Genomic DNA, 27,897 nt, shown 5'->3' on the forward strand with positions numbered 1-27,897 from the left:
GTGACTTCCTCACATATAAGACTATCTACAACTCTTATCGTACTGCTCGGGACGCTACCAAACAAACATATTTCCAATCTCTTATCTCTGCTCAAACCTCTAACCCAGGGCTTGACAATTTTTTGTAAAATCTAGGAGCCATCTTAAAAGTTTAGGAGCCAGACCATCGTCCATTACCAAAATATATGAAAGCTTGTATAGACCGCCACACATGCCCTTTCAGTGCCCCTCAACCTCCCCACATGCCATCAAATCACCACACATGCCTCTTTAATGGTCATCAGATTCTGCAAAATGCCCATACCAGCCCCTGTAATAGTGCCCCCCAGTAGTAAGCCCCTTGTAAAAGTGTCCCCAGTAGTAAGCCCCTTGTAAAAGTGCCCCCAGTAATAAGCCCCTTGTAAAAGTGCCCCCAGTAATAAGCCCCCTGTAATAGTGCCCCCAGTAGTAAGCCCCCTGTAATAGTGCCCCCAGTAGCAGGACCCCTGTAATAGTGCCCCCAGTAGTAAGCCCCCTGTAATAGTGCCCCCAGTAGTAAGCCCCCTGTAATAGTGCCCTCAGTAGTAAGCCCCTGTAATAGTGCCCCCAGTAGTAAGTCCCTTGCAAAAGTGCCCCCAGTAGTAAGCCTCCAGTAATAGTGCCCCCTGTAATAGTGCCCCCAGTAGTAAGCCCCTGATAATAGTGCCCCCAGTAGTAAGCCCCTGATAATAGTGCCCCCAGTAGTAAGCCCCTGATAATAGTGCCCCCAGTAGTAAGCCCCTTGTAATAGTGCCCCCAGTAGTAAGCCCCCTGTAACAGTGCCCCCAGTAGTAAGCACCCTGTAACAGTGCCCCCAGTAGTAAGCACCCTGTAACAGTGCCCCCAGTAGTAAGCCCCTTGCAAAAGTGCCCCCAGTAGTAAGCCCCAAGCCCCCTGCAATAGTGCCCCCAGTAGTAAGCCCCCTGTAATAATGCCCCTGGTAGCAAGCCACCTGTAATAGTGCCCCCGGTAGTAAGTCCCTTTTAAAAGTGCCCCCAGTAGTTAGCCCCCCGTAATAGTGCCGCACAAACACACACAAAAAAACAGAATACTTACTGTGACGGCCTATGTACCCCCCCCCCCCCCAGCGTGATACAAGCCTGCTATTCAGCCCGTCCCAAAATGGTATACTTTTTACAGCCTGTTTCTGCTTTCCTGGGTATTGGGCATTAATAGGACCTTATATCAAGGAGTCTGACCATGTTGTGTTACTGTGTGTAATATGTAGAAACTGTACATACAAGTGTTTGTGCCTATCAGTGTGTAATCTCTCTAAAGCCTGGTATCTGTGTGTGCCTGCTGATATCCCCCATAGGAAATTACAAAGCTGATAACCCCCAGAGCACTCCTCTCTCTTTGCTCTAGACAGGAAGCTATAGACAGCTGAATGGCATGTGACATCACAAATGACAATGAGGGGTTAACAGGGACTCCTTCTATAGCCCCAGGGCAGCCCGCCCTCCTATCAACAGGATTACGTTTCCTTTGTACCAAAGTGGCCGTTGCGAGACAGGCCGGCACCGATATCCACAGGGGGGGGGGGGGGGGGGGGGGAGGAGGAGGAGGAGAGAATTATATGATTACTAATTGTACAGAGGATTCAAATCACCCAATAGCAGAGCTCAGGGGTGTCACCTCATGGTGGGGAATAGCAAACTTAGGTATTAGGCAGTGAGTTCTGATCTGAGACCTGAGGGTTGTGGAGTTCCTAGCCTGAGAGGCAGGACCCAGGCTGGGCAGGAGTCAGGAGATTCTGCCCAAGCGTACGCTCCCACCGGGGCAGTCTTGTGGTGTGGGACTGGTGTGGTCTCCCCAGCCCAGGCGGGTAAGCCGGACGGAGTAGCTGTCCACCTTTCTAACACTAACGGGGCCTCTGTTATAGGGACATGTGTCTGGGTTCCCCAAGGTTTAGCTTATACTACTGGCATTTCTGTATATATTTGTATAATAGTGTGTAGTTGCTGATTTTATATGTAGAAGTAGAGTGTATGTGTAAAATAAAGGTATCGTTATACCTTTGCTATTGTGTCATTTCCTGTGCGATCTAAAGGGACTCATAAAGGACCCGGGGTACTGTGCGAGAGAGAGCTATAACCTTTCTGCCTTACTCAAGGCGGTATACGGTGAAAATAACGCACGCATAAACCCGGGATCCTCACACTTACCTTAAGCCCCGATCCTGCGTCCGTTGCTGTCCGCCGCTCCTCGGACGTCTCTCCCTTAGTGCCCGTTGGGGGAGCCGGACGCTGGAGCTCAGTAGTGAGCTCCGACTGCCGCTGCGGGGAGTCGGGCACCCTCTGGTAAAATTTCAGTGGACGCCCGGCAAATGGAGCCTCCCTGCAGCAGAGTGGGCGGAGGGGGGGGAACCCTTGGAAAACTTGGTAGCCAGGACTAAAATCTTAGTCGTCATGGCGACCGGGATTTGTCAAGCCCTGCTCTATCCCCAAGCAACTTTTTAATACATTTAAACTGCTTCTTACCCCTTCCTCGCCCAACCCACATGCTAATATCTGTGCGCATGATCTTGCTTCCTATTTTAATTACAAGATTGATAAGATCCAAAATTAAATGGTGGGCTCTTCCTCAGCTAGTGACCTGCTCAATTCCCTACCTGAACCCTCTGGCACATTCTCTTCATTTGACCTCACAAACGAAGATGAAGTATCTACACTCTTCTCATTATCCTACTCTATTACCTCTCCTCTAGATCCTATACCCTCACAAATTAGTAAAGCTCTGGCTCCTGTGCTCATCCCAACCCTAACTAAAATCTGTAATCTCTCTCTCTCTCGACTGGCATCTTTCCATCACTGTTCAAGCATGCAGTGATTACTCCTATTCTGAAAAAAAAAAAATTCTGACCCTAACACACTCTCAAATTACCGTTCTATCTCCCAGCTCCCATGCCCCTCCAAGCTACTTGAGAGACTTGTCTACACCCGCATCACACACTTTCTAAACTCACACAACTTATTGGACCCACTTCAGTCCAGCTTTCGTTCCCAACACTTCACAGAGACAGCACCTACTAAGGTAGTTAATGATCTGTTCACTGCCAAGGCTAAAGGCCATTACTGACTCCTAATTCTTCTAGATCTCTCTGCTGCTTTTGACACTGTTGACAACTCTCTTCTCATACAAACGCTACAATCCCTAGGTCTTAAGCCCTTTCTTGGTTCTCTTCCTACCTATCTGATCGCTCTTTTACTGTTCGTTTTTCTGACTCTGGCCCTGATTCAGAGCCGGACGTTCTGAAAGAGCGCTCGCTCTGAATCAGGACGTTTTTTTTTTGTGCAGCCTGCTGGCCGCTCGCATATCTGTGGGTGACCACCCACAGCTATTGCAAGCGGCCAGGATGATGGTCGCGATGGTCAAGACCATCGCGACCATCGGGCTTGCGATGAGACCCTTGTGGTAGGGTCTCATGGCCGCAAGCCCTCGAGAATGCCTCCATTTGTGAAGCCACCCCCTCGCCACGCCTACAAAAGGGGGCGAGCTGTCGATCAACATCGACAGCCTCCCCTTTTGTAGTGAGCCATGGAGCGAGTGCTTTTTGCGCTCGCTCTGGGGCTCACGCGTGCGCACTGTGCCACAACTGACCCGCTTGCGAGCCGGTCTGAATCAGGCCACCTGCCTCCTCTTCTCTACCTCTATCAGTTGGAGTACCGCAAGACTCTGTCTTAGGTCCTTTGTTATTCTCAATCTATACCACCTCTCTTGGCAAACTAACCCGCTGCTTTGGATTTCAGCGGTATGTGGATGATACTCAAATCTACCTATCCTCCCCAGATTTATCACCATCTGTATTGGTCCGTGTTACTGAATGTTTTTCTGCCATTTCATCTTGGATGTCATCTCGCCACCTGAAACTTAATATTTCTAAAACAGAATTAACTATATTTCCACCAGCCAATAACAGTTACCAACCTGATCTCTCGATCACTGTTGATAACTCAAAAATCCACCCTGCCCCACAAGCTTGCTGCCTTGGTGTCATCCTGGACTCAATAGGAGGACTGTTACCACGGACACTACTGGGGCCTATGTTAGTGCTAATATGCGGCTGGGATGAGAGGAACAGATCAGAGACTGAGAGAATGATTATAGAAGTGGCTTATAAAGGGGATAGACGGGAGTTGGACGGGACCAGCTATGTTGCCAGGGCTCATAGGTCATACTAGCAGCAAAAGTGTTTCAGGTCTGTCTATGCTGCCCTCCCATCTAAAATTAAATTCAAACTCCTTATGCATCAGCAATACTATGCCCCCCACTCCCTTCATCCTCCTCCTAGGTCAGTGGTCACCAACATGTACGGCCGTAATTTGGGTAGCTCGGAGTCAATTATGGAAGTGTTGAGGAAGTGACCTCTGACGCGCGCTGCCCCCGTGGTGTCCATGCTGAGGGTGGACCCACAGGGAGGTATGTCAGGTGATTGCCAGAGCCGCTACAGAAATCATTTGACGCGCTTCCCTGTGACTCCACCCACGGTGTTAACGCCACGGCGGAGCGGCACGCAAAATACATGATGGACACAGCGAGTGACTCCCTCCCAGCCCTTATTTCTCGGAAATACAGATGCCTACAGTTACAAAGTGAGGTGCTAGACCACTTTAACATGTGTGTGGTGGGACACTGGATGCTTTCATTGTTTAGTTATACATTATCTATTTTAATAAAAATCTGCATTGAGCCCTACAGTGTGAGCGCAAACAGAACTTATCCGGCTTAATTCCTGCTGTCAAATATTTTACAGGTTTTTTTTGTAATGTTTGAAAGACAACAAAAAAAACCCCCACAAAGAGCAAATATATAGGGAACATTCAAAGGGAACATACATGGGCATAAGACAGATAAGCGGAATTCATCAAAATACCACCATACAGATTAGTAGCTCACACCCCAATTAAGGTTGGCAGCCACTGTCCTAGGCACAGGAACTCTACACCGGCCAATAGTAGCAGCATGTTGGCCTTCAGTGGTACCCACCAAAGGACAGTGTGTCACCAAACCAGGTGTACAGCTGTGAGCATATGTATATTTTTATAATGTGTATATGGGTTGGGTATGGGATGCTGGCAGTCACAATCTTGAAGCTGGCATCCCGACAGCGTTAGGATACCAACACCCGTCGGCCAGTATCCTAACCCTCCCCCTACTCTTAACCCTCCCTCCCCGCTGCCTAAATCTAACCCTCCCCTGTAGTCAGGGGCATTTTAAGAGAGGAGGGGGCCAGTGTGCGGCCTACCGTTTGGGCCCCCTCCTCTCTGTCCGGGCAGCAGATTCTGGCTTCATGCCAGAATTTATTGCGCATGCGCGGGTCGCCGGGAAAATGGCGCCTGCATCTTTTTCCCAGGGACATTTCTTCTGCGCATGCCCGAGTCACAGGGAAATTGGACGCCCCCACTGGAATCTGCGGAAAGGTAAGTATAATTATCTATGGGTGCAGGGTGTGGTGTGCACCTTGCACCCATTATAAAGACGCCCCTCCCTCTAGTGCCTAACCCTAACCCTCCACATAACCCCAGTACTCACTGTCGAGATTCCGGCGCCGGTATTCTAAGCACCGGCATCCCGTGTATACAGTTGTGTATAGAGTTTTTTTAAGTAGACTTTAAATGTTATATGTTTACATTTATACTTTTTGTTAGATGTACTGCACTTATATTTTTACAATTTTTTGAGTCATTTATTTATTGTTTTGTTTATAGAGATAAATGCATACTTGCCTACACTCCCGGAAGTCGAGGGAGGCTCCGGCATCCTGCCCACTTCCTAGTGAAGCAGGCAGGATGGGGAGATTCAATGGGGAATTGGCAGGTCCATGATGAGGGGGCGGGGCTAAACAACACAATTTGCGTCAATTAGTCCAGCCCCTTCTCCACTGACCCTCAAATTGCAGACTATTCAGGGGAAAGGGACGGGCCTAATTTTGTCACCAGCCCGGCCCTGTACCACCCTGCAGGAGTAGCTATCTAGGCTGCTTCCGGAAAGGTAACGTTGCGTACACATGGTAAGATTTAAATGAACGATATCGTTCATTGTTAAATCATTCATATCATTCAGTTTTATGCTGCCAATGATCGACCACCGATGCGCGTTTCCATATGGACGATAACAATATTGTTAATCGTCCAGCATGCAGGCCAACCTGCAGGAGGGAATGGTCCTTGGTCGTGGATGATATTGTTGGTGTGTGGATGAACGATATGGTTCATCCAACACACCGGGAAATTCAAGGGAGATCGTTCAGCTATATCGATCGCTGAACAGATTGTCCAGTGTGTATGCGGCTCAAGTAAGGTTAAATGTCATATATTTATAAGGTTTTAGGTGTTCCTTGAAAAGGTTTTGTTAAGGCAGAGGTTCCCAAACTCCACGCAGTCCAGGTTTTAAGGATATCCATGCTTGAGCACAGGTGACTTTGGGCCTGAGTTGTATGCTATCGCTGCAGCTGCAAGTTGTATGTTACTGCGATGGACACCATAACTGAGACACCAGAGCCATGTTATATGCATAACGGAGAAACAGCCAGAAACACGTCCCGAAAATGGCTGGAACACGCCTCTGATTTATTTGTCACTCCCTGTTACCTTACATAAAACATTCCTGTCAATCACTTGTGACTGAATCCTCACTGCAACTGTAATCGCAATCCAAACACTGCGCGTGCGCATTGCAGCTGTGACCCATGGGCAGACTACCGATAATCGCTCAATTGCATGGACATCGGAATAGCGTACAACCATGAATTAGACCTTTAAATAGTACCTCAGTCAATTTAAATTAACCATTTGGACTCAAGCATTAGCTTAAACCCTGGTCTGTAATGATGGAGTTTGGGAAACTCTGTATTAATGTTTTACAGTTTCATTTAAAAAAATAATAAAAATTGTTTCACATCACTTTGACCCTTTGACCTTACCTTTAAATATTGCTCTTTAAGCACCTGGACGATAGCTTGGCACGTCTCGGGTATGATGAGGCCCAGCGCTTGCGGTGAGATGAGTGTGCTGTACTTGAGCTCTTGCAGAGACCTTCCAGTAGCCAAAAAGCGCAGGGTAGCCACTAACCTTTGCTCTGCAGGTATGGCTCTCCTCAAAAAGGTGTCTTCCCTCTCGATGTAGGGAGTGACCAGTTGCAGCAGCTCCTGAAACGTGGGTTCATCCATTTGCAGACAATACCTGTAGTCATCAGGATTATTCTCCTGAATTTGATGTAAGAGGGGTTTATGGGACAAGGACTCTCGCCTCAGTAGCCAGTCCTTTGTCCAGCAGCTCCTATAACGGGTCTTCTTCTTCTTTCTCCTCTTCAGAGAACGCAGGTAGCTCACTGTAGCGACCACACAGGCAGCAACAGCCTGACTTTCAAGATCCATTCTCCAAGGTATAAACAGTTTCAATAGTATTGTGCTGCAGCAGAGACTATACCAAGCTTGTGCACAAAACAAAGAACAATACCCCAAGCCTCGTTTCTGTGTCTAATCCATCACCTGACTGACACTTCCTGTATCCAAGCCTCGTTTCTGTGTCTAATCCATCAGCTGACTGACACTTCCTGTATCCAAGCCTCGTTTCTGTGTCTAATCCACCAGCTGACTGACACTTCCTGTTTCCAAGCCTCATTTCTGTGTCTAATCCCCCCCACCTGACTGACACTTCCTGTATCCAAGCCTCGTTTCTGTGTCCCACCTGACTGACACTTCCTGAATCCAAGCCTCGTTCCCACCTCCTCTGCAATGACTGTGCTTTATCACACTCAGCCATTGCTGAGTAATTGCTGCCTCTAGCCTGGCACTTTCTCATACAGCCTTCTGGGTAGATCTGTTACATTATATACACACACATACACATAGTACATACATGCACACACATACACGTAGTACATACTTACATGCAAACATAGTAATATACATACATAGGCTTGCCATATCATCCCATGAATCCAGGACACACATGAATTACACAGATTCTGTGGCTGGCTAACTTCAAGTCTCCATTTCACCTGGTTTTAATCAGCCACAGAACCCGTGTACTGTAATTCACGTGTGTCCTGAATCACAGGGATGATCTGGGAAGCCTATACGTACACTCATAGGGCCTGATTCAGGGACGGACAAAATGTTGATGATTACGTAGCTGAGCGATTATCGGTAATTGCGCATGCGTCTGAGTCGCGCTGCGCATGTGTCATTTAATTTTCGTTGCTGGCAGTGAGGATGTAATCGTGAAGTGATTTCCATGCAGGGAACATTTGTGGGTGGGGGGTGGCGACTCAAACGCTGGTGACTCTGTGACTGAGATCCCGTCCACCGTAAAAATGGCTCCAGTGTCTCAGTACCCCCGGCCAATCTGCGTGAGCATAGGGTTACTCAGAAGTTTGATAATCGCTGATGTGCGGTTCGGTTTTACTCGGATATGTTCGGATCTCAAAAACGGCATCATATTGGCTATCCTGCTGTCACGTGTTTTGGATAGCCAATAAGAGAAAACCGAATTTGCGATCATTTGGCGATAAGAAGAACCGAATAAAACCGAACCCGCACATCTCTACTTTAAATGCAGTCTTTTGGATTTGCGAAGCTGCAGGTGGGTGTATCAATGCCGCTGCGTGCAAATTCACAACTGTGGCGGCATTAGCGCAAATCTCTGAAACAGGACCATTGTACGTGCAAACACACATAGTATATACGGCACTTACATACAAAGTACATACATATGCACATAGTATATATATATATATATATATATATATATATATACATACATAATATATACTTGCACACATACATATATACAGATGTGTCCACATCTATCCTCCATGCGCTACAAGACGCATGAGAGCCGTGTGACTCGGTAGCACTGAGCGTCTTTTCAAGCAACTTTTTACCTTCAAATGCGAACCATTGAATAGGACGCACAGGCAGCTTCTGCTGATTAACATGAAATGTGGCATGCCTATGTTCTGTGTGCAGCTGCGGGTGTATCCGCATGCAAAATCCTACGTTACATTGTCAGCGGTGTGATACTGTAACGTACTGTTTCGCATGCAGATACACTCGCAGTTGCACACAGAATATCGCATCGCTGTGTGACTAAGGGGTCTATTTACTAAGCAGTGTTAGGAGAAGTGAAGAGTGAAAAGTGATAAGGTGCCAGCCAATCAGCTCCCAACTGTCATTTTTCAAACACAGCCTGTGAGATGGCAGTTAGGAGTTGATTGGCTGGCACCTTATCACTTTTCACTCTTCACTTCTCCTAACGCTGCTTAGTAAATAGACCCCTATGACGCATGTGAAGGTAAAAGTTTGCACGAAAAGACGCTCACCGCTGCCGAGTCACGCCACAGCATAAGCATAGCGCTACTAGAAGGGCTGTTTAACATGCAAGGAAGTTAGATGTATGAGGACACATCTGTACAACTGTGTTTCTCCTCTTCAGGAGAAGCGCTGAGATGAGATACAGCATGTCACTTCAGGATGGGGCTGGCCTATCCAGTCATTAGGCCCACATCACAGGTGTGATGAGAAAGGGGCAGGGCTGAAATGATGCGATTCACTTCATTTTACCCCCTGCCGCCTCCATACGGAACCGCAGTTCCTGGTATTATCTCCGAATCCTGCCCACTTTACTAGGACCTCTGTCTCTACCTGCGATATCTAAGATGCGGATTGTTATAAATATGCCCCTAAGTCAGGGGTGGCCAACCCGCGGCTCTAGACCCGCATGCAGCTCTTTTATGTTTCCCTTGCGGCTCCCGGTTCGGCAGCCCCCCACTGGTATTGAGACACAAAACCAGTGACTGTGGGCCTGATTCAAAACAGATAGCTACTGCGATCGTGGGTGCCATTACGCACGCAGTCTCACAGCGATTATATGCTAATCCATTGCGATCGCTGTGCCGTCACTGCACTACATCAGGAAGCCCACCTTACCTTACACACATCCGCAATGTTTAGCAAGACTGCAAAATCATCGGTAACATCGAGTACCATCGCAGCCTCACGCACACTGGCACAAGGTCAGACCTTACTCAGGAATTGCTAACCTCATCGCACGCTGTGAGTGCTCAGGCTGCGTATGGCATCACAGTGGCTAATTTATTCACGTCCCAGCAAAAGCGTTCAAAAGCGCTGGCACGCCTGCGTTTCGCCAACCACCCCCCCCGTAACCTCGGACAAATGGTACTTCCTATCAATCACTCTGCGTCTGCATAGTGATTGTGATCACAGTCCTGATCGCAGTGGCTGGTTTTCGCGCACACACTGCGATGCATACGCATGCGCACTACGCAACAATCGGCCGATTGCGTGCATAATTGCAATCCTTGCAATAGCTGCAGTCACCTACCTTAAAATTGTGGACATTTAAAGACAATGTGCCCGATTCAGCATTGATCGCAACTGCCGATTGCACACGCAATCGGACAAGTACTGCGTTCTGCACATGCAATGCCTTACGCAGCTTTGGCCTTTCATTGCGTGCGATGAGGTTAGCAATTCCTGAGTAAGGTCAGAGCTTGTGCAAGTGGTTTCGTAGTCTTGCTGAGTATTACAGATGTGTGTAAGGTAAAGTGAGCGTCCTTATGTTGTGCTGTGACGGCATAGTGATCGCAGAGGATTAGCATATCTTTGCCGTGAGACTGCGTGCCTAATCGCTATAGCAGTCGCAGTTGTGATCTGTACTGGATCAGGCCCGATGTCATATCGGCTTATGTTATGGGCAAAGTGAAGTTAGCACCACATGCAGAGCACACCGTAGGGTCTGATTCAGCAGTGTACGCTAGCTGGGAATAGTACCACGAGCGGGGTAGCTGGAGTCGTAATCTAGTGTACTGAACAAATGATACATACAGACAGTACCACAGGCAGGCTGGCCGAGATTGTAGTCCAAATGCAAAGTGCCGCTCCAGCGGTATGTAGAGAAGTCTGCCGGCAGACCTTAACCGTCCTCCGTCAGTGTTAGATTACGACTTCAGCTAGCCCGCTCGTGGTACTACTCCTAGCTACATTAAGACAGAGGCACGGGAACCAGCAAACTAAAGGAGAGGGGAGGCCCAGCCTTCCTAAGGTAATTACTGCATAGTACCTTAGAAGCTAATTCTGTGTGGATTCACTGGGGTGAGCAAAAAACGCCTTGGGCGTATCAGTGCCGAACACAGGGCCTCATTCAGAGCCGCTCGTAAGCGGCCGTTCGCTTGTTCCGAGCGATGTTCGCACATCTGCGCATGCGTACGGTTTGTAATACGCATGCGCGAACCAGTCAGTGCAGCCGAAAATCGTTTGTTCGCTATATAGCGAATGCCTGCTAATTTGAGTGACAGGAGGAGGCGTATGTGGGTGGTAACAGGGGAAGGTGCTTGAAAACGGGGAGTGGAATTCAGAACGCAGGCGTGCTTAAAGGTCAAAACGAGCGTTTTATGGGTGTGCATAATTAATACAGCAGCGTCATTGACCACGTCACTTGGTTGTTTTAAAGTCAGAACTGCTTGCAATATAGCGGTAGGAAAAACCAGCCACAAAATTAGCGAGCAGTTCATACGCTGTTCGATGTACTCGATTAATCTATTAAATAGCGGACATGACGTATGATGCGAGCGGCCAGGGGGCGTATTTTTCAAAAAAACTACTGCATGTTTTGTTCGCTCGTTCAGACATAGAGGCGTCAACAGACCGCAAAGAGCGAACGGTTCATTTGAATAGCCACTCCCTTTGTCTGAACGAGCGAGCGCTAATAGCGTCTGGCTCTGAATCAGGCCCACACTTACATGCTATAGTTAATGGACTTATCTATATAAAAGTGACTTATACGCTTGTCCACTTGGTCCATACAGCTGCACGATATCGAACCTGGATCAATATATATATATATATATATATATATATATATATATGTTATATGTGATTTCCTATGTGCCATTTTTATGTACCTTGTGACTTGTATGTCAGGAAGAATATCTTTGTATCTTCTTTTCATTTGTCCTGTATACCGGTATTAGGTGTTTTTAGAATATAGTAACGATATATATTGATAAATCTGTTATTAAGCTATCTACATAAGACTCCATATTGTCACAGGATGGTGTGTTGCTTTAAGTATTCATAAGCTTTGAATTGCAAAATATTACAAAGGCTGATTTCTGCAGAGCTGTGAGCCGAGGAACCTTGGAATGTATAAACATGCAGATAACGTTATGAATAAGACTATGTATCCTTACCCCCCTAACATTCCCACAGTAATCTCCCACTGCATCGGCTGCTGCGTAGGAGGGAGGAAGGGAGGGGGGGGCGGTGCCGGACCTGGGCCCCTGCCGGGCCCCTCTGGAAGCCCGGGTAAATTGTACCCGCTCCCTCCCCCTCTCGGCGCCTTTGATTACATTGACCAAAAATATTTTGATTTGGTGCTGGACCACCATCCAGAGGCACCCCTGCAAGTGTCCCAAGGCACCCAAGGGTGCCACAGTGCACAGTTTGGTAACCACTATTATAAGCTATAATGTCAGCGGTTGACAGTCTGCTGCCATTTGTGGGCGGGGAGGGGGCAGCGACGGCCTCCATTTCCCGAAACGGAGGTGTGTTGCCACCATTTGGGCGGGGGAGGGAAGAGGCCAGGATCTCCGTTGGCTGGCGTAGAGGATCCCATTGACCTTCACATGAGCAGACTGTGACTTATAAAGGGCTAAAATTCTTTTAAGTCCTGTATCAGCCCCATGTGCTCCAGCGCCCCTGTCATAGAGCTCCAGTCCACCCAATCAAATGCCTACTTGGCATCAGTAGAAAGGAGGACTGTGGGTACTGAGGAAGAAGACTCCCTGTTTAGAAAGTTTATCAGCTTTGCAGCATTGTCATGAGCCTCCCTCCAAGGCACAAATCAGAATGAACGGGAAATAGAGGCTCCAGGCAATTCACAGTCATTTTTGCGAATAGCTTAACACCAATGTTCAGCAGTGAGATGGAGTAGTAGCTGGAGCACATGGCGGGGTCTTTCCATGTTTGGAATAACTGAAATGTGCGAAATCAAAGTCTGGTCAGATAAAGTTTTTTGTCTCAGAAACAGCATTAAAGGCTGGAAGGAGAAGTGGGAGCAATAAATCCTGAAACATCTGATTGAGAACCCATCAGGGTCTGGGCATTTTTCCAGTTGGGGAAAAGTTAATAGCAGCCCAGAATTTGATGGCAGTAAAGGATAAGTTCATGGCTTCTTTGAGCTCTCCGGGGATACACTATGAAGATGGTGCACTTGTTGGAGGCAATACAATGTGGATAAGTTGTAAAACTGATTTTGGGCTTGATCCAGAGATGGACACTGCTGCGTCTGCTCTTGCGTCTGTTGCCGGATTCGCAGCTGCGATAATATACAAATACTAGTATCAACCCCTCCCTTGTGATAGTAGCCTGCGTCTGAATATGCTAGGACTGAGACGCCCACTTTCTGCAGCAACAGTCGCCTCTTTCTGGAGGCCTCCATGTTCCTACAACCCCATGAGGCACTGCCTCCCCCGTACCTGCACCGCAGCTATATACTTCCTAACAAAGCTGTAAATTCTGAACAAAATTTGGTCCCAGCTGCCCAACCACCCCCCTATCCACCCGATTTCTCAACAAATCAAGACTATAGAGGGGGACTGGTGTAGCACTCAATCACTAGTGCCCCCTCACCATCAGGCTCCTTGGGTGTTGCATGGACATTTCCAGCGGTAGTACCGGCACTTATTTGGGGCCCCTCTCCCCCACACCTCCCAGAGTTTTCCAGCACAGTAACTGTGTTCACTACCTGATGCCCCTTCCTGTATCTCTCCCACCTACACATCCTTCCCATGTTCCTTTGAGACTCACCTTTGGAAGAGAACTACAGTATTCTCTCAGGAGCTGATTCAGATCCGCTCGCTAGGATGCAAACGCTCGTAGCTGGCCGATATTTGCAATCTGCGCATGTGTATGCATCACAAAGCGTGTGCGAACCACTGCGAAAGATCAAGAAGCGCTCGCTCGCCCAGCATAGACAGCCCATCTGAATGAGTGATATGAGAGGCCGTTTGTGGGTGGTAACGGGCTGGCCACTAGAAACGGCGGAGTGGAGGTGTGACCGCAGGCATGCCTGAGCGTCTCAACGCCGTTTCAGAGGCGTGCATAATTAACAGGCAGCGTCATAGTACACGTCACCTGGTAGTATTTCACACTGAAGTGATTGAAGTGCTTGCGGCAGGGTATAGTCAACCTCAAGCGCTGCGATCGCATCCGATGGTGCTTGATGTACCAATGGTTTCGTGCACTTCCAGGAGATGACGTGCGCAAGTGGGTGTCTTATGAATGGCTGGTGGTCGTCTGCATACACAAATTGATCGCACACCAAGACATAGTGGGCTTGCTAATGCCTTGCCGTGCGATCGCCTGCCTTGCTGGGAGTGCGCTGGATTTGCATATGCTAGGTGCGAGCGAACACATCTAGCGAGTTTGTCTGAATGAGCTCCTCAGTCCATGACAATCCATGATGGCCTGCCAGCATTCAAACATATCGACATGTTACAAAATGTGCTCTATTTAACTTTTTTGGAAATGTCCATCAAATGTCCTTTTCACTCATAATTATGTAGGTTTATTGGAAAATTATGTTTGTGTTACAGCTCAGTAAAAAAATGAATGTCAATGAACTCTACGATTTATTCAATTAACATAAAGAATATATATAATTCTAATCACGTTTGTATTTAATGCATGAACTTGAGGCAACCAGGCATCTGTTATAGTGGAAATACATCTTTAATAGTCTATTTTCCTGAATGTTATATTGTTTTCCCCCTAACAAAATACAGCTTTTTTATGTATGCTGGAAGAAATATTATTTAGGTTATTTGTAAAGTCCAGTATCCCTATATAATATTCTATTTACATTATCTGGGGAATTAGGAATATTAGAGGAATGGGAATAATTTGGATTTAGCAAAGATTCTCCCCTTTTTGGCTGAATTTACTTTGCGGGTTCTATCTATGATGATATCAAATATTTTATGTTATTGCAGTTTAATTCTAGATATGGGCCATGATAATGTGTATGTATATATATTTTTTGCCTGTATTTTTATGTTATTTTCTTCGCTCAGCAGGTAATCATCTATTTTTTAAATTTATTCACTGATTTCCCGTGGTCATAGTAAAAGTTAATAAGCCTTAACATGGGCGTAGATGTTCGGGATATCTAAGCATATTTTTAATCATGCAATCAATGCTTTACAGTCAGAGGGCACTGTGTGAAAGCTAAATAAGGAAACAGCAGTGTTGATGTCACTATAATTATTACCATAAACAAAAATGGCTTCACTGGCACGATGTACAGCAATTAGTAAAGATAGGCTTTTTATTGTGATTGGCTACGTTAGCCTATGGACAGGTAGCAGAATTGCAGGGGCTAAAGGCAACTTTACGGCATTTCTCGGGATTCTCTAATAATCAAAGAGGATATATTTAAAGATAAAAAAGTCTCACTAGACTGAGGTGCAAGTAGAGTTTTGCCTCTTAAACTTGTACTATTTAAAATGCTATAGTTCTCCTGCAGGAAGTGTCTCTCCTAACTTGCCTCCTAAGTGTCTCTCCTAACTTGCCTCCTAAGTGTCTCTCCTAACTTAAAAAGCAATTTGAATTATCTAAGAAAAATTGCCCCCTTTTTAAATATAACTGGGGCTCCATTAGAATGTCCATGCATTTTATTCAGGTAGAATCTTCTTCACACGGATAAGGTATGGGTTGAAAAATCGGCAGTAGTTTGCTTGTTTCGTTCACTCTGTCCCCCTGAAATAAAAACAACAAAATGAGATGCTGAATAGTTAGTAAAACAAAAGTGCACCCACATCCAGACTAGTGTCTGCTGCAATGTCTACAATTGGCCCGATGCCACACTGATATTATGAGACCCGTAGATGGGATGTAGTCATGTGACCGGTCAAAATCCCGACAGCGGCATACCGGCTAGGGATTTATGATAGGCGTTGAAATACCGATGCCGGAAAACCGAGGACGACATCTCAAACTAAGGTAAGTCCGGGGCTCCTTTAGCGTTAGCCGTGTGGGGGGAGAAGGGTTAGGATTAGGGAATCTAGGGGGGTTAGGGTTAGGTTTGGGGGGGGAGGGAGATTAGAGTTAGGCACCCCCCCAGGGAGGGTTAGGTACTCCCGGGGGTAGGTTAGGTTTAGGCACTAGGGGTGGGAGGTTAGGGTTAGGCACCACTAAGGGAGGGTTAGAGTTAGGGGGGGCGACAGGGAGGTTAGGTTACCCCTTAATACCTGCCTCTGTCGGGATCTTGATCCTGTCGGGAATCCGCTGTCGGGATTTGACTGGTGGCTAAACAGCCGCCGGCATTTCAATCCCATTCCCTGTAGATAAATGTGGTTTAAAAGTGTGTACAGATAAACGCTGATGTAACAGGAAGTACCGAAGTAGCATTTTGCTTTGTTATGTACAGTATCACGGGATGGGTGAACATGACCATGGCTAAATAGGGGACTCGAATTAGAGTAACCATGAGAACATGTGCCGTCATTGGCAGACCAGGGCGGGATAAGTCATTGGGACTAGGCAGCCAATTCTCTTAGAAAATAACTGCTGACAAAACTTTTGATAGTCATTCTATTAAGGATAGTTGGTATAAACTTTCCCTGGCTCCTTAAGACATTCCACTGGCTTCTTGATTGGATTGACTGACTCCTGTATTTTACATTATATTATCCATCCTTCTTGGCAGCAGATCTTTCACTTTGTCACTTCTGCATTTTCAAGAATAGAGATACAATATAGGATCTGTCAACCTCAGTGATATAAGGCTGTGTGTACTCTATGGTTTTAGAAGTTGTGCATAGGGTACAGGCTGCATATACAGCGTATTAAACTATAGACAAGCTCGTCCCAAAGGCAGACAATAAACTGTACACACCGCACGGTTCTGGACCATGGCAAAGTGATCCGTTTCCAAGACTGCTTGCTGGGCGATCTTCCTGGTCTCATCGTCCCAATCTATATTATCAGTGTTCAGAATGGATTCCATCATGCTGAAAGGGAGAGAAGCAAAGTGCATGAGGGAGATGGGTTGTGTGTCAGAGGATAGATAAAAAGCAAAGGAGACTCGCACATTACTGTATTTCACACCCAGGAGACTCGCACATTACTGTATTACACACCCGGGAGACTCGCACATTACTGTATTTCACACCCGGGAGACTCGCACATTACTGTATTTCACACCCGGGAGACTCGCACATTACTGTATTTCACACCCGGGAGACTCGCACATTACTGTATTTCACACCCGGGAGACTCGCACATTACTGTATTTCACACCCGGGAGACTCGCACATTACTGTATTTCACACCCGGGAGACTCGCACATTACTGTATTTCACACCCGGGAGACTCACACATTACTGTATTTCACACCCGGGAGACTCGCACATTACTGTATATCACACCCGGGAGACTCGCACATTGCTGTATTTCACACCCGGGAGACTCGCACATTACTGTATTTCACACCCGGGAGACTCGCACATTACTGTATTTCACACCCGGGAGACTCGCACATTACCCACGAGACTCATACATTACTGTATTACACACCTAGGAGACCCACACATTACTGTATTACACACCCAGGAGACTCACACATTACTGTATTTCACACCCAGGAGACTCACACATTACTGTATTTCACACCCAGGAGACTCACACATTACTGTATTTCACACCCAGGAGACTCACACATTACTGTATATCACACCCAGGAGACTCACACATTACTGTATATCACACCCAGGAGACTCACACATTACTGTATTTCACACCCAGGAGACTCACACATTACTGTATTTCACACCCAGGAGACTCACACATTACTGTATTTCACACCCAGGAGACTCACACATTACTGTATTTCACACCCAGGAGACTCACACATTACTGTATATCACACCCAGGAGACTCACACATTACTGTATATCACACCCAGGAGACTCACACATTACTGTATTTCACACCCAGGAGACTCATACATTACCCAGGAGACTCACACATTACTGTATATCACACCCAGGAGACTCACACATTACTGTATTACACACCCAGGAGACTCACACATTACTGTATTACACACCCAGGAGACTCGCACATTACTGTATTTCACACCCAGGAGACTCGCACATTACTGTATATCACAACCAGGAGACTCACACATTACTGTATTTCACACCCAGGAGACTCACACATTACTGTATATCACACCCAGGAGACTCGCACATTACTGTATTTTACACCCAGGAGACTCGCACATTACTGTATTTCACACCCAGGAGACTCGCACATTACTGTATATCACACCCAGGAGACTCACACATTACTGTATATCACACCCATGAGACTCACACATTACTGTATTTCCCACCCAGGTGTCAAAGCTGAATAATTGAGTGAGACAAGTTCAGTTTAAAATTTAATCGCAGCGATGCCATTTTGGAAATGAGATCACAAGACACCATTTTGTGTGGTCAGCATTAATTCAAGTTATAACCCATTAACTAAGAACAGATGGCAATGTTTTTGTTAACACCAAGGGCAACGGGAAAAAACAGCTTTCTAAGTAGATAAGGAGAGACAATGGGTATTTTTACATACAAATTGGGAATCCCGGGATGCAGATAAAGTATAGTTGTGGCAATTGTAATATAATATCTACACAATTGGATTTGCCTGAATACTAGACAAGATGTCTCCTAATCCCATAGTTTGAGGTGATAATACATTTGCACTTCACACAAGTGTCTGTGAGAACAAAAGAGGTTTTGTTTTCCTTTGAACACAGCAGGTGGGGGCCTGCTGACAGAGGGCATGTCGAATTACAACCCTCAGCCATCCACACTGCTGGAGGTTCACTTCGTGTATGAGAGATTATGCACTTAAATCTCACCCATTAATAACTAGCGTCCTTATATCAAACCCCAAATACCCACACACTACATTTTCGCACATAAGGTTCCATAAGCATCAAAATGTATGATTCAAGTTGGTTAAGTTAGTTTAAATGCTAAGAAATAGAGGTTTTTGATATCTAAGGTATTATATATGATAAGCAAGGTATGTTTGATCTCGTTCTGATGCCTACGCTTTTTACAGAATCCCGGTGTTATCGGTGGAGAGATCGCATCATGCAAACTCAAGTTATGGATTGCAGAACTTATAAGCAACAAAATGTTTTAGTTGATGGAATGTTACAGGAGGCGTTACCAGAAAGACCCCGGCTGATAGAGGCAGGGAAAGTCTATTTGAAACAACCTGTTAAATGTGTCGTTACATATGCTCCTCCTCTGGGAACCAATGAGATCAGCAGGAAGATTCCCCTTTGTCCTGTTTCAGTCTGGGGGGGGAATAAATACATGTGTCCAAACACTGGTTTGGTAGTTCATGCTGAATTTTGGGTGAGCTGAGGATATCTAGTCAGAAGTCTATCTCTGGATCCAGAGGCGCAGCGTATGTATAACCGTACCTGGTCTGTATTATTTCCTTTTACGCCTAACTTGTGTATGTATAGATTGCGTGTAACTGACTGTACTTTTACCTGAATAATACTTGTGCGTTGGAAACACAGATTCCACTCCTGTCTTTATTTGCGGTTAAACTGCGTACGCAATTAGCATTGTCTTAGAGGGTTTTAGGCAGGGTTTTGTCTTAGAGGTTTTTAGGCAGGGTTTTGTCTTAGAGGTTCTAGGCAGGTGAATCTTAGAGGTTTATAGGAAGGAATATATTAAAAGGTTTATTTACGATTTAACACAGGAGACTCACACATTGCTGTATTTCACACGCAGGAGACTCAGACATTACTGTATTACACACCCAGGAGACTCAGACATTACTGTATTACACACCCAGGAGACTCATACATTACCCAGGAGACTCACACATTACTGTATTTCCCACCCAGGAGACTCACACATTACTGTATTTCACACCCAGGAGACCCACACATTACTGTATTTCACACCCAGGAGACTCACACATTACTGTATATCACACCCAGGAGACTCACACATTACTGTATTTCACACCCAGGAGACTCACACATTACCCAGGAGACTCACACATTACTGTATATCACACCCAGGAGACTCACACATTACTGTATTACACACCCAGGAGACTCACACATTACTGTATTTCACACCCAGGAGACTCACATTACTGTATTTCACACCCAGGAGACTCACACATTACCCACGAGACTCATACATTACTGTATTACACACCTAGGAGACTCACACATTACTGTATTACACACCCAGGAGACTCGCACATTACTGTATTTCACACCCAGGAGACTCGCACATTACTGTATATCACAACCAGGAGACTCACACTTTACTGTATTTCACACCCAGGAGACTCGCACATTACTGTATTTCACACCCAGGAGACCCACACATTACTGTATTTCACACCCAGGAGACTCACACATTACTGTATTTCACACCCAGGAGACTCACACATTACTGTATTTCACACCCAGGAGACTCACACATTACTGTATATCACACCCAGGAGACTCACACATTACTGTATTTCACACCCAGGAGACTCACACATTACCCAGGAGACTCACACATTACTGTATATCACACCCAGGAGACTCACACATTACTGTATTACACACCCAGGAGACTCACACATTACTGTATTTCACACCCAGGAGACTCACACATTACTGTATTACACACCCAGGAGACTCGCATATTACTGTATTTCACACCCAGGAGACTCACACATTACTGTATATCACACCCAGGAGACTCGCACATTACTGTATATCACACCCAGGAGACTCACACATTACCCAGGAGACTCACACATTACTGTATATCACACCCAGGAGACTCACACATTACTGTATATCACACCCAGGAGATTCACACATTACTGTATTTCACACCCACGAGACCCGCACATTACTGTATATCACACCCAGGAGACTCGCACATTACTGTATTTCACACCTAGAAAACTCGCACATTACTGTATTTCACACCCAGGAGACACACACATTATTGTATTACATACCCAGGAGACTCACACATTACCCAGGAGACTCACACATTACTGTATATCACACACAGGAGACTCACACATTACTGTATTACACAACCAGGAGACTCACACATTACTGTATTTCACACCCAGGAGACTCACACATTACTGTATTTCACACCCAGGAGACTCGCACAATACTGTATATCACACCCAGGAGACTCACACATTACTGTATATCACACCCAGGAGACTCGCACATTACTGTATTACACACCCAGGAGACTCACACATTACTGTATTTCACACCCAGGAGACTCACACATTACTGTATTACACACCCAGGAGACTCACACATTACTGTATATCACACCCATGAGACTCACACATTACTGTATATCACACCCATGAGACTCGCACATTACTGTATATCACACCCAGGAGACTCACACATTACCCAGGAGACTCACACATTACTGTATATCACACCCAGGAGACTCACACATTACTGTATTTCACACCTAGGAAACTCGCACATTACTGTATTTCACACCCAGGAGACTCACACATTACCCAGGAGACTCACACATTACTGTATATCACACCCAGGAGACTCACACATTACTGTATTACACACCCAGGAGACTCACACATTACTGTATTACACACCCAGGAGACTCACACATTACCCAGGAGACTCACACATTACTGTATATCACACCCAGGAGACTCACACATTACTGTATTTCACACCTAGGAAACTCGCACATTACTGTATTTCACACCCAGGAGACTCACACATTACCCAGGAGACTCACACATTACTGTATATCACACCCAGGAGACTCACACATCACTGTATTACACACCCAGGAGACTCACACATTACTGTATTTCACAGCCAGGAGACTCACACATTACTGTATTTCACAGCCAGGAGACTCACACATTACTGTATATCACACCCAGGAGACTCACACACTTCTGTACTATTGGGGACTCTTCTGCTTCCACTTTCTATCAGACTGGCTGGAACAATTCTGTTGTCAATTTAAGGTTGGAAGTGACAGTATTGAGGCATGGTGGTAGATTTACTAAAACTTCTAAAACAGAAGCTTCTAAACTATCATTTTCCAGAATGCAATGGAGAAATCTGGTTGCTATTAGCCACGCCTCCATTTTTCATTTTTAAAGACTTTAGTAAATCTACCCCATGGACTCTAATGACCCCCCCCCCACACCATATTCAACTGAAACCTCTGCAAGGTGGTATGGGATTTGCTGACAGAAGCCAGAACATTGTGGTCCTTTAACTGTCCCCTTCATGTGACTGGCTGGTAGGGTAGGGGAAAGTGTAGCATGCAGAGAGTCACTAGACATACACACTGTAGCAGTGGTGAAGGTCACATGTTCAGATTCATAATCATAACTACATGTCAAAGCCAGGGACATGAAACAGATTTGTGGCTGCTAAAATCAGGCAGTAGTCAGGGGCCCAGGCACAGATTCATAGCAAATATTTCAGGCAGCGCTTTGGCACAGACTAGCACAGTCATGGGATCCTGGAGCTTGGAAATGAGACCTAAGACTCTGGCACCTAATGGTGTAGACAGAGTACTTTATACAGGTAGGGGGATGTTGAGTTTGGCACCAGTGTGATGTCATGAATCACTGCCTATCTCTTGAATTTCTCCCAGAGTGGTGCTCACCTGCCCTTTGGGGAAGTGCCACGGCTAGCAAAAGTGCCGGATTCAGAAGGAGGGAGCTGGAGACACCACGGACTACAATACTCCACCACCAGACCTGGCTGGTGCAATGTGTTGTTTAGTGGCAGTTCATCCCCCTTAAGGGTGGGTACCAAACACTCCACAAAAGGTTTGCCAGGGTTCTTGTGAAATTCTTTGAGAAGATGTATGTAAATCTGAAGACTTTAACCAAGACCACTGCAGATTTTGGTCTAGGATATTTTAGAATTTGATTTCTTATTCCTGCCCAACTACATAGGAAGATGACAATAAGAGAATAATTTCAATACCAAAGGTATGCCATGGGGTGTATTTCATGCTGGGGTTTTTCAGATGCAGGTGATAAGTAGTCAGTCAAAATTGTTTCTAGGTACTAATTTTGGAACAAACTTCCTTTTCTCATCTTTAGTAGTTTTGTAATGGACAGAAGCTCATGGAAGTTTGCCATCTTTGAAAACCTTTTCTCCTACGACCCATGTTGTGTTATGCACTATGAATCCAATAAGGTCTGAAATAAAGTCCATTGAAAGGTTTGTCCATGGCCTAACCAGAACTAGGAGCAACTGAAGAGGACTTTAAGGCTTCTGTGATGTCATCTGGGGTTCTATTATCATTCGATGCAGAAAAAGATAAAAAAGCTTTTGCTGTGGTGACTTGGGACAACCTTTTGGAGAGTTTTAGGTGGTTTGGGAGTCCAGACAACTTTGTCTCTTTGTTGAAAACTATTTCTCTAAATCCCTACACAGGTTTATAAACCATAATGGGGATATTGTTTCTGAGAATTGAAGCAATAATTTCAAAGATGAAAGAAAGTGAACCTAGACTTTGAAGTTTCCACAGTAGAGACACAGGTTGTTTCTGAGATGATTTTCCCGGTCCTGTGGTACAACTGCATTAGCTCCTCAAGAGATGCCATTGGAGCCTGAGGATTTTGTATCAGTAGACTGGAAATGAGGTGCCAGCTTGAAACCAGAGTGAGGGCTGATTTTCTTTCCTTAACCCTCTCCCGAAAGTGAATATCCACTTGTTACAAAGGGAGATCAGGTTGTCAATGGTGACAGGAAGAGTCTGCGGCTGACTCTCTCACTAAGCCCCACCAAAAGGTGGTCATCAGAGCAATGTTGTCTCCATTCAATTCAGAGGCTAGGGTCTGAAACTGGACAAAATGCCCAAGATTGGAGGTGCCTTAGGGCAATAGTAGGATGCTGTAGCTGCATAACATTTCACCAGGCTCATTGAATTCTTTTCAGAAAGCCTCCAGGAATGCTGAACAATTATGTATGTAAAAGTGTGTCATTCCTTTCCCACAAGAGGATGCCAAGGACAAAGATTTCTCTGAGAAGAGGGAGATGATGAATGCAGCTTTGGTTTTCCCTGTTGCAAAATTCTTGGGAAGACGATCAAAACGTATTTTGCCCTGGTGGAGGAACTTTTAACACTTCTTAGGCTCCCCATCATTCTTTGGCAGATGTGGAATTTGCAGGGGAGACATCGCTGACACAGCAGCTAGCTGATCTGGTGGAGGATTGCCTCAGGATACTCTGCCCTTTAAGAGTTTGGAGCTGAGATATAGGGGCATATTTATTAATAACTACAGTAGCTGAAGTACCCGGCATTTCCCAGGTTTAAATCTTTAAGTTTTTAAGTTTTAATATGTGATGTCATCCAAATCCATACAGTGGAAGGCCCAGAACAGGTTCTCTGGGTCAAAGTTCTGCCCAGGTACACCAACGGGAGGCCCGACCGGGTTCTCAACCCCCTAGTATGTCTTCTGGGATCCAATGTTACCACTCTGTGAAGCTTTTGTCCAAATTATGTGATGCCATCCAAATCCATTCAATGGAAGGCCCAGAACAGGCTCCCTGGGTCAAAGTTCTGCCCACCACACTCCGCCGTGAGGTCCAACCGAGACCCCAACCACTCCATTAGGCATCCCAGACCAATTGCTACCCCTCTGTGAAGTTTTCATGCAAATCCATCCAGTAGAAGGCCCAGAACAGACTTCCCAGGGTCAAAGTTCTGCTCAGCATGGGTCCAGCAATGGGAGGTCCAACTGGGACCTCAACCCCCTAGTATGTCTTCTGTGATCCAATGTTACCACTCTGTGAATCTTTTGTCCAAATTATGTGATGCCATCCAAAATCCATCCAGTGGAAGGCCCAGAACAGGCTCCCTGGGTCAAAGTTCTGCCCACCACACTCTGCTGTGAGGCTCAATCGAGACCCCAACCACTCCACTAAGCATCCCAGACCAATTGCCACCCCTCTGTGAAGTTTTCATCCAAATCCATCCAGTGGAAGGCCCAGAACAGGCTCCCTGGATCAAAGTTGTGCCCAGCGTACACCAACGGGAGGTCCGACCAGGTCCTCAACCCCCTAGTGTTTCTTCCGGGATTTAATGTGACCACTCTGTGAAGCTTTCTTCCAAATTATGTGATGTCATCCAAATCATCCAGTAGAAGGCCCAGAACTGGCTCCCTAGGTCAAAGTTCTGCCACCATACTCCATCGTGAGGTCCAACCGAGACCCCAACCACTCCATTAGGCATCCCAGACCAATTGCCACCCCTCTGTGAAGTTTTCATGCACATTCATCCAGTAGAAGGCCCAGAACAGACTTCCCAGGGTAAAAGTTCTGCCCAGCATGGGCCCAGCAATGGGAGGTCCGACTGGTACCTCAACCCCCTAGTATGTCTTCTGGGATCCAATGTTACCACTCTGTGAAGTTTTGTCCAAATCCATCTAATGGAAGGCTCAGAACAGGCTCACCGGGTCAAAGTTCTGCCCAGTGTACATCAAAAGGAAGTCTGACCGGGACCAAAACCCCCCTAAAACTTCGCGAGGAATCAACAGGACCACCTCGCATTGGTTTCACCCCATTTGGTGCAGGGGTGTCCGAATGCATAACCGGACAAACAAACCAACAGACCAATGAATTTCATATATAAGATGTCACTACAGCCCCCCTAATTAACATTCAGTATCGCCTCAGACCTGGACACTAAGCTGCAGACGCACGCTATGGACGATTGTTGCCCGTCTGCGCATGCTTATGCATCATAGTGCACGTGCACGAAGCAGTCATTGCGATCGGGAATCGTGCGCTCTTAAGAGCTCATTCAGTCCCGCTCGCTAAGGCGCGTTCGCTCGCTCTGAGCGATTTTCACCCATCTGCGCATGCGTATAATTCGCAGTGTGCGTGCGCAAGCCTTTGCGATCTGATTTTCGTTGCTCGTAAGCCACTATCAGGTCGCTGCTTTGAGTGACAGATAGCGCCGTTTGTGGGTGGTAACAGGGGAAGGTGCTTGTGAACGGGGGAGTGGATATGCGAATGCAGGCGTGTCAGGCTGCCAAAACGCAGTTTAAAAGGCGTGCATAATTTACAAAGTAGCATCATTGTACACGTCACCTGCATGTATTTCAGCCAGCACTGATCGCTGTGCTTGCGGAAGGCTAAGGAAACCTCAAGGGCTGCGAGCAGCTCCGATGGCTCTCGATGGTCCCGATTAATCCTTCATTTCCCGGAGATGACGTGTGTTGCGACTGGCATGGGGGCGTCTTTAGACACTTGCGATCGCACTTTGCCGTAGCTCGCTAAAACATAGTGGGCGTCCTTATGCGACAGTGCGAGAACTTAAATATCCGGCCCCTTTTTGCCAGCGAGCGATCGCATCTTGTGAGCGGGTCTGAATGAGCTCCTTAGCACAAAGACTGAGCGCTACCTTGAGTGACAGATAGCGCCGTTTGTGGGTGGTAACAGGGGAAGGTGCTTGTGAACGGGGAGTGGTACTGCGAACGGGGGACTACTGCTGCGAACGCAGGCGTGTCTGGGTGTCAAAGCAGAGTTTTATGGGTGTGCATTATTAGCATGGAAGCGTCATTGTAACGTCGCTTGGTTTTATTTCAGCCTGCAGTGATCGCAGTGCTTGTGGTGGGGTAGGGTTGACCTCAAGCGCTGCGTGCTGCTCCAATGGCTCTCGATGGTTCTGATTAATCATACACTTCCTGGAGATGACGTGTGTTAAGAAAGAAAAGTGGGCGTCTTTATACCGGTGTGCGTTCGCTCACTGCCGTCGCTCTCTAAGACATAGAGGGAGTCCTTACACCAGACAGTGCGATCGCGGAATTTGTATACCCGACCCCTTTTGGCAGTGAGAGAGCGCAGCTTAGTGTCCGGGTCTGAATCAACCCCTCAGTCCTCAAGGCACCATTACAGTCAGGGTATGCTGGGACTTATCGTCCTCCCGGATAATTTGATATCTAATGAACATCTAGGACATTAAAAACTAACAGCGGCCCGCGGGAAGGACATTGCCTGAAAAATTGGTGATGGTTGCTTTACTGTACTGTATTACAATATGTTGTCTTTTATATTTTGCACTGAACCAGTGGCGTCTCTGGGGTTAGTGACACCCAGTGTGCCAAATAGACCCCCTGATAGATACTCCTTCTACTTGAAAACCCCCAACACCCAGGGCTGTATTATTCATAATGATGACTAGGCTGAAGTCTAAGGGCCCAGCAGGGAGAAGTTGCAAGGCACACTCAAAGTCAGCTGAGGTTTGTTTTTAAACAATGTGGGGGGGAGACAGCGAACCAATAGCGCGCTAGCGTCAGGGTTGTTACACCACCATGAGAGGACACGTGACCGCCACCATCACAGCCACTGTCACCGCTGCTACTTGAAGACAGGGCTGGATTTACCGCTGGGCAACCTCGGCGTCCGCCTAGGGCCTGGCAGGTCCCAGGGGGCCTGGCAGCCCCCCTCTGAAATCCAGCCCTGGCTAAGGCAGGCTTCTCTTTTATTATGTTTTAGAGAGGCTCCACATGGTTCTCAGGCCAGTAATAGCGCTAATACTGACACTGGGCTCCGTTACTGAGCCTCTGCAAAAATATCCCAGGAGAGCACCGCGTGACGTCACTCGGACCGGCCCCATCGGCCTGCGATCCCTCACTGTATCAGCATCACTGCAGTCAAGAGGCTGACCAGGCTCAGCCAGCCTGGCACCAGCCCCAGCCCCAGCACACAAGAGTGAGGAACGGAGGGAGACTGTGCTGCTTTGTGAGAGGCCAGGTTAGGGATAGGG

General features: G+C 46.6%; 1 protein-coding gene across 1 annotated transcript in view; it reads right to left on the minus strand.

Annotated features, from left to right (window-relative positions):
- Positions 1-15,718: 15,718 nt before the first annotated feature.
- Positions 15,719-27,897, minus strand: part of LOC148477852 (putative DBH-like monooxygenase protein 2) — a 61,723-nt gene continuing 49,544 nt past the window's right edge. The window contains exons 12-13 of the mRNA XM_088456067.1: positions 16,938-17,052; positions 15,719-15,799 (exon numbers count right to left, since the gene is read on the minus strand). Coding sequence (XP_088312193.1) covers positions 15,719-15,799; positions 16,938-17,052 — 196 coding nt within the window. The remainder of the gene's footprint in view (positions 15,800-16,937; positions 17,053-27,897) is intronic.

Source organism: Taudactylus pleione, unplaced genomic scaffold (assembly GCF_031769625.1).
Source record: "Taudactylus pleione unplaced genomic scaffold, aTauple2 ptg000685l, whole genome shotgun sequence".
Lineage (NCBI taxonomy): Eukaryota > Metazoa > Chordata > Amphibia > Anura > Myobatrachidae > Taudactylus > Taudactylus pleione.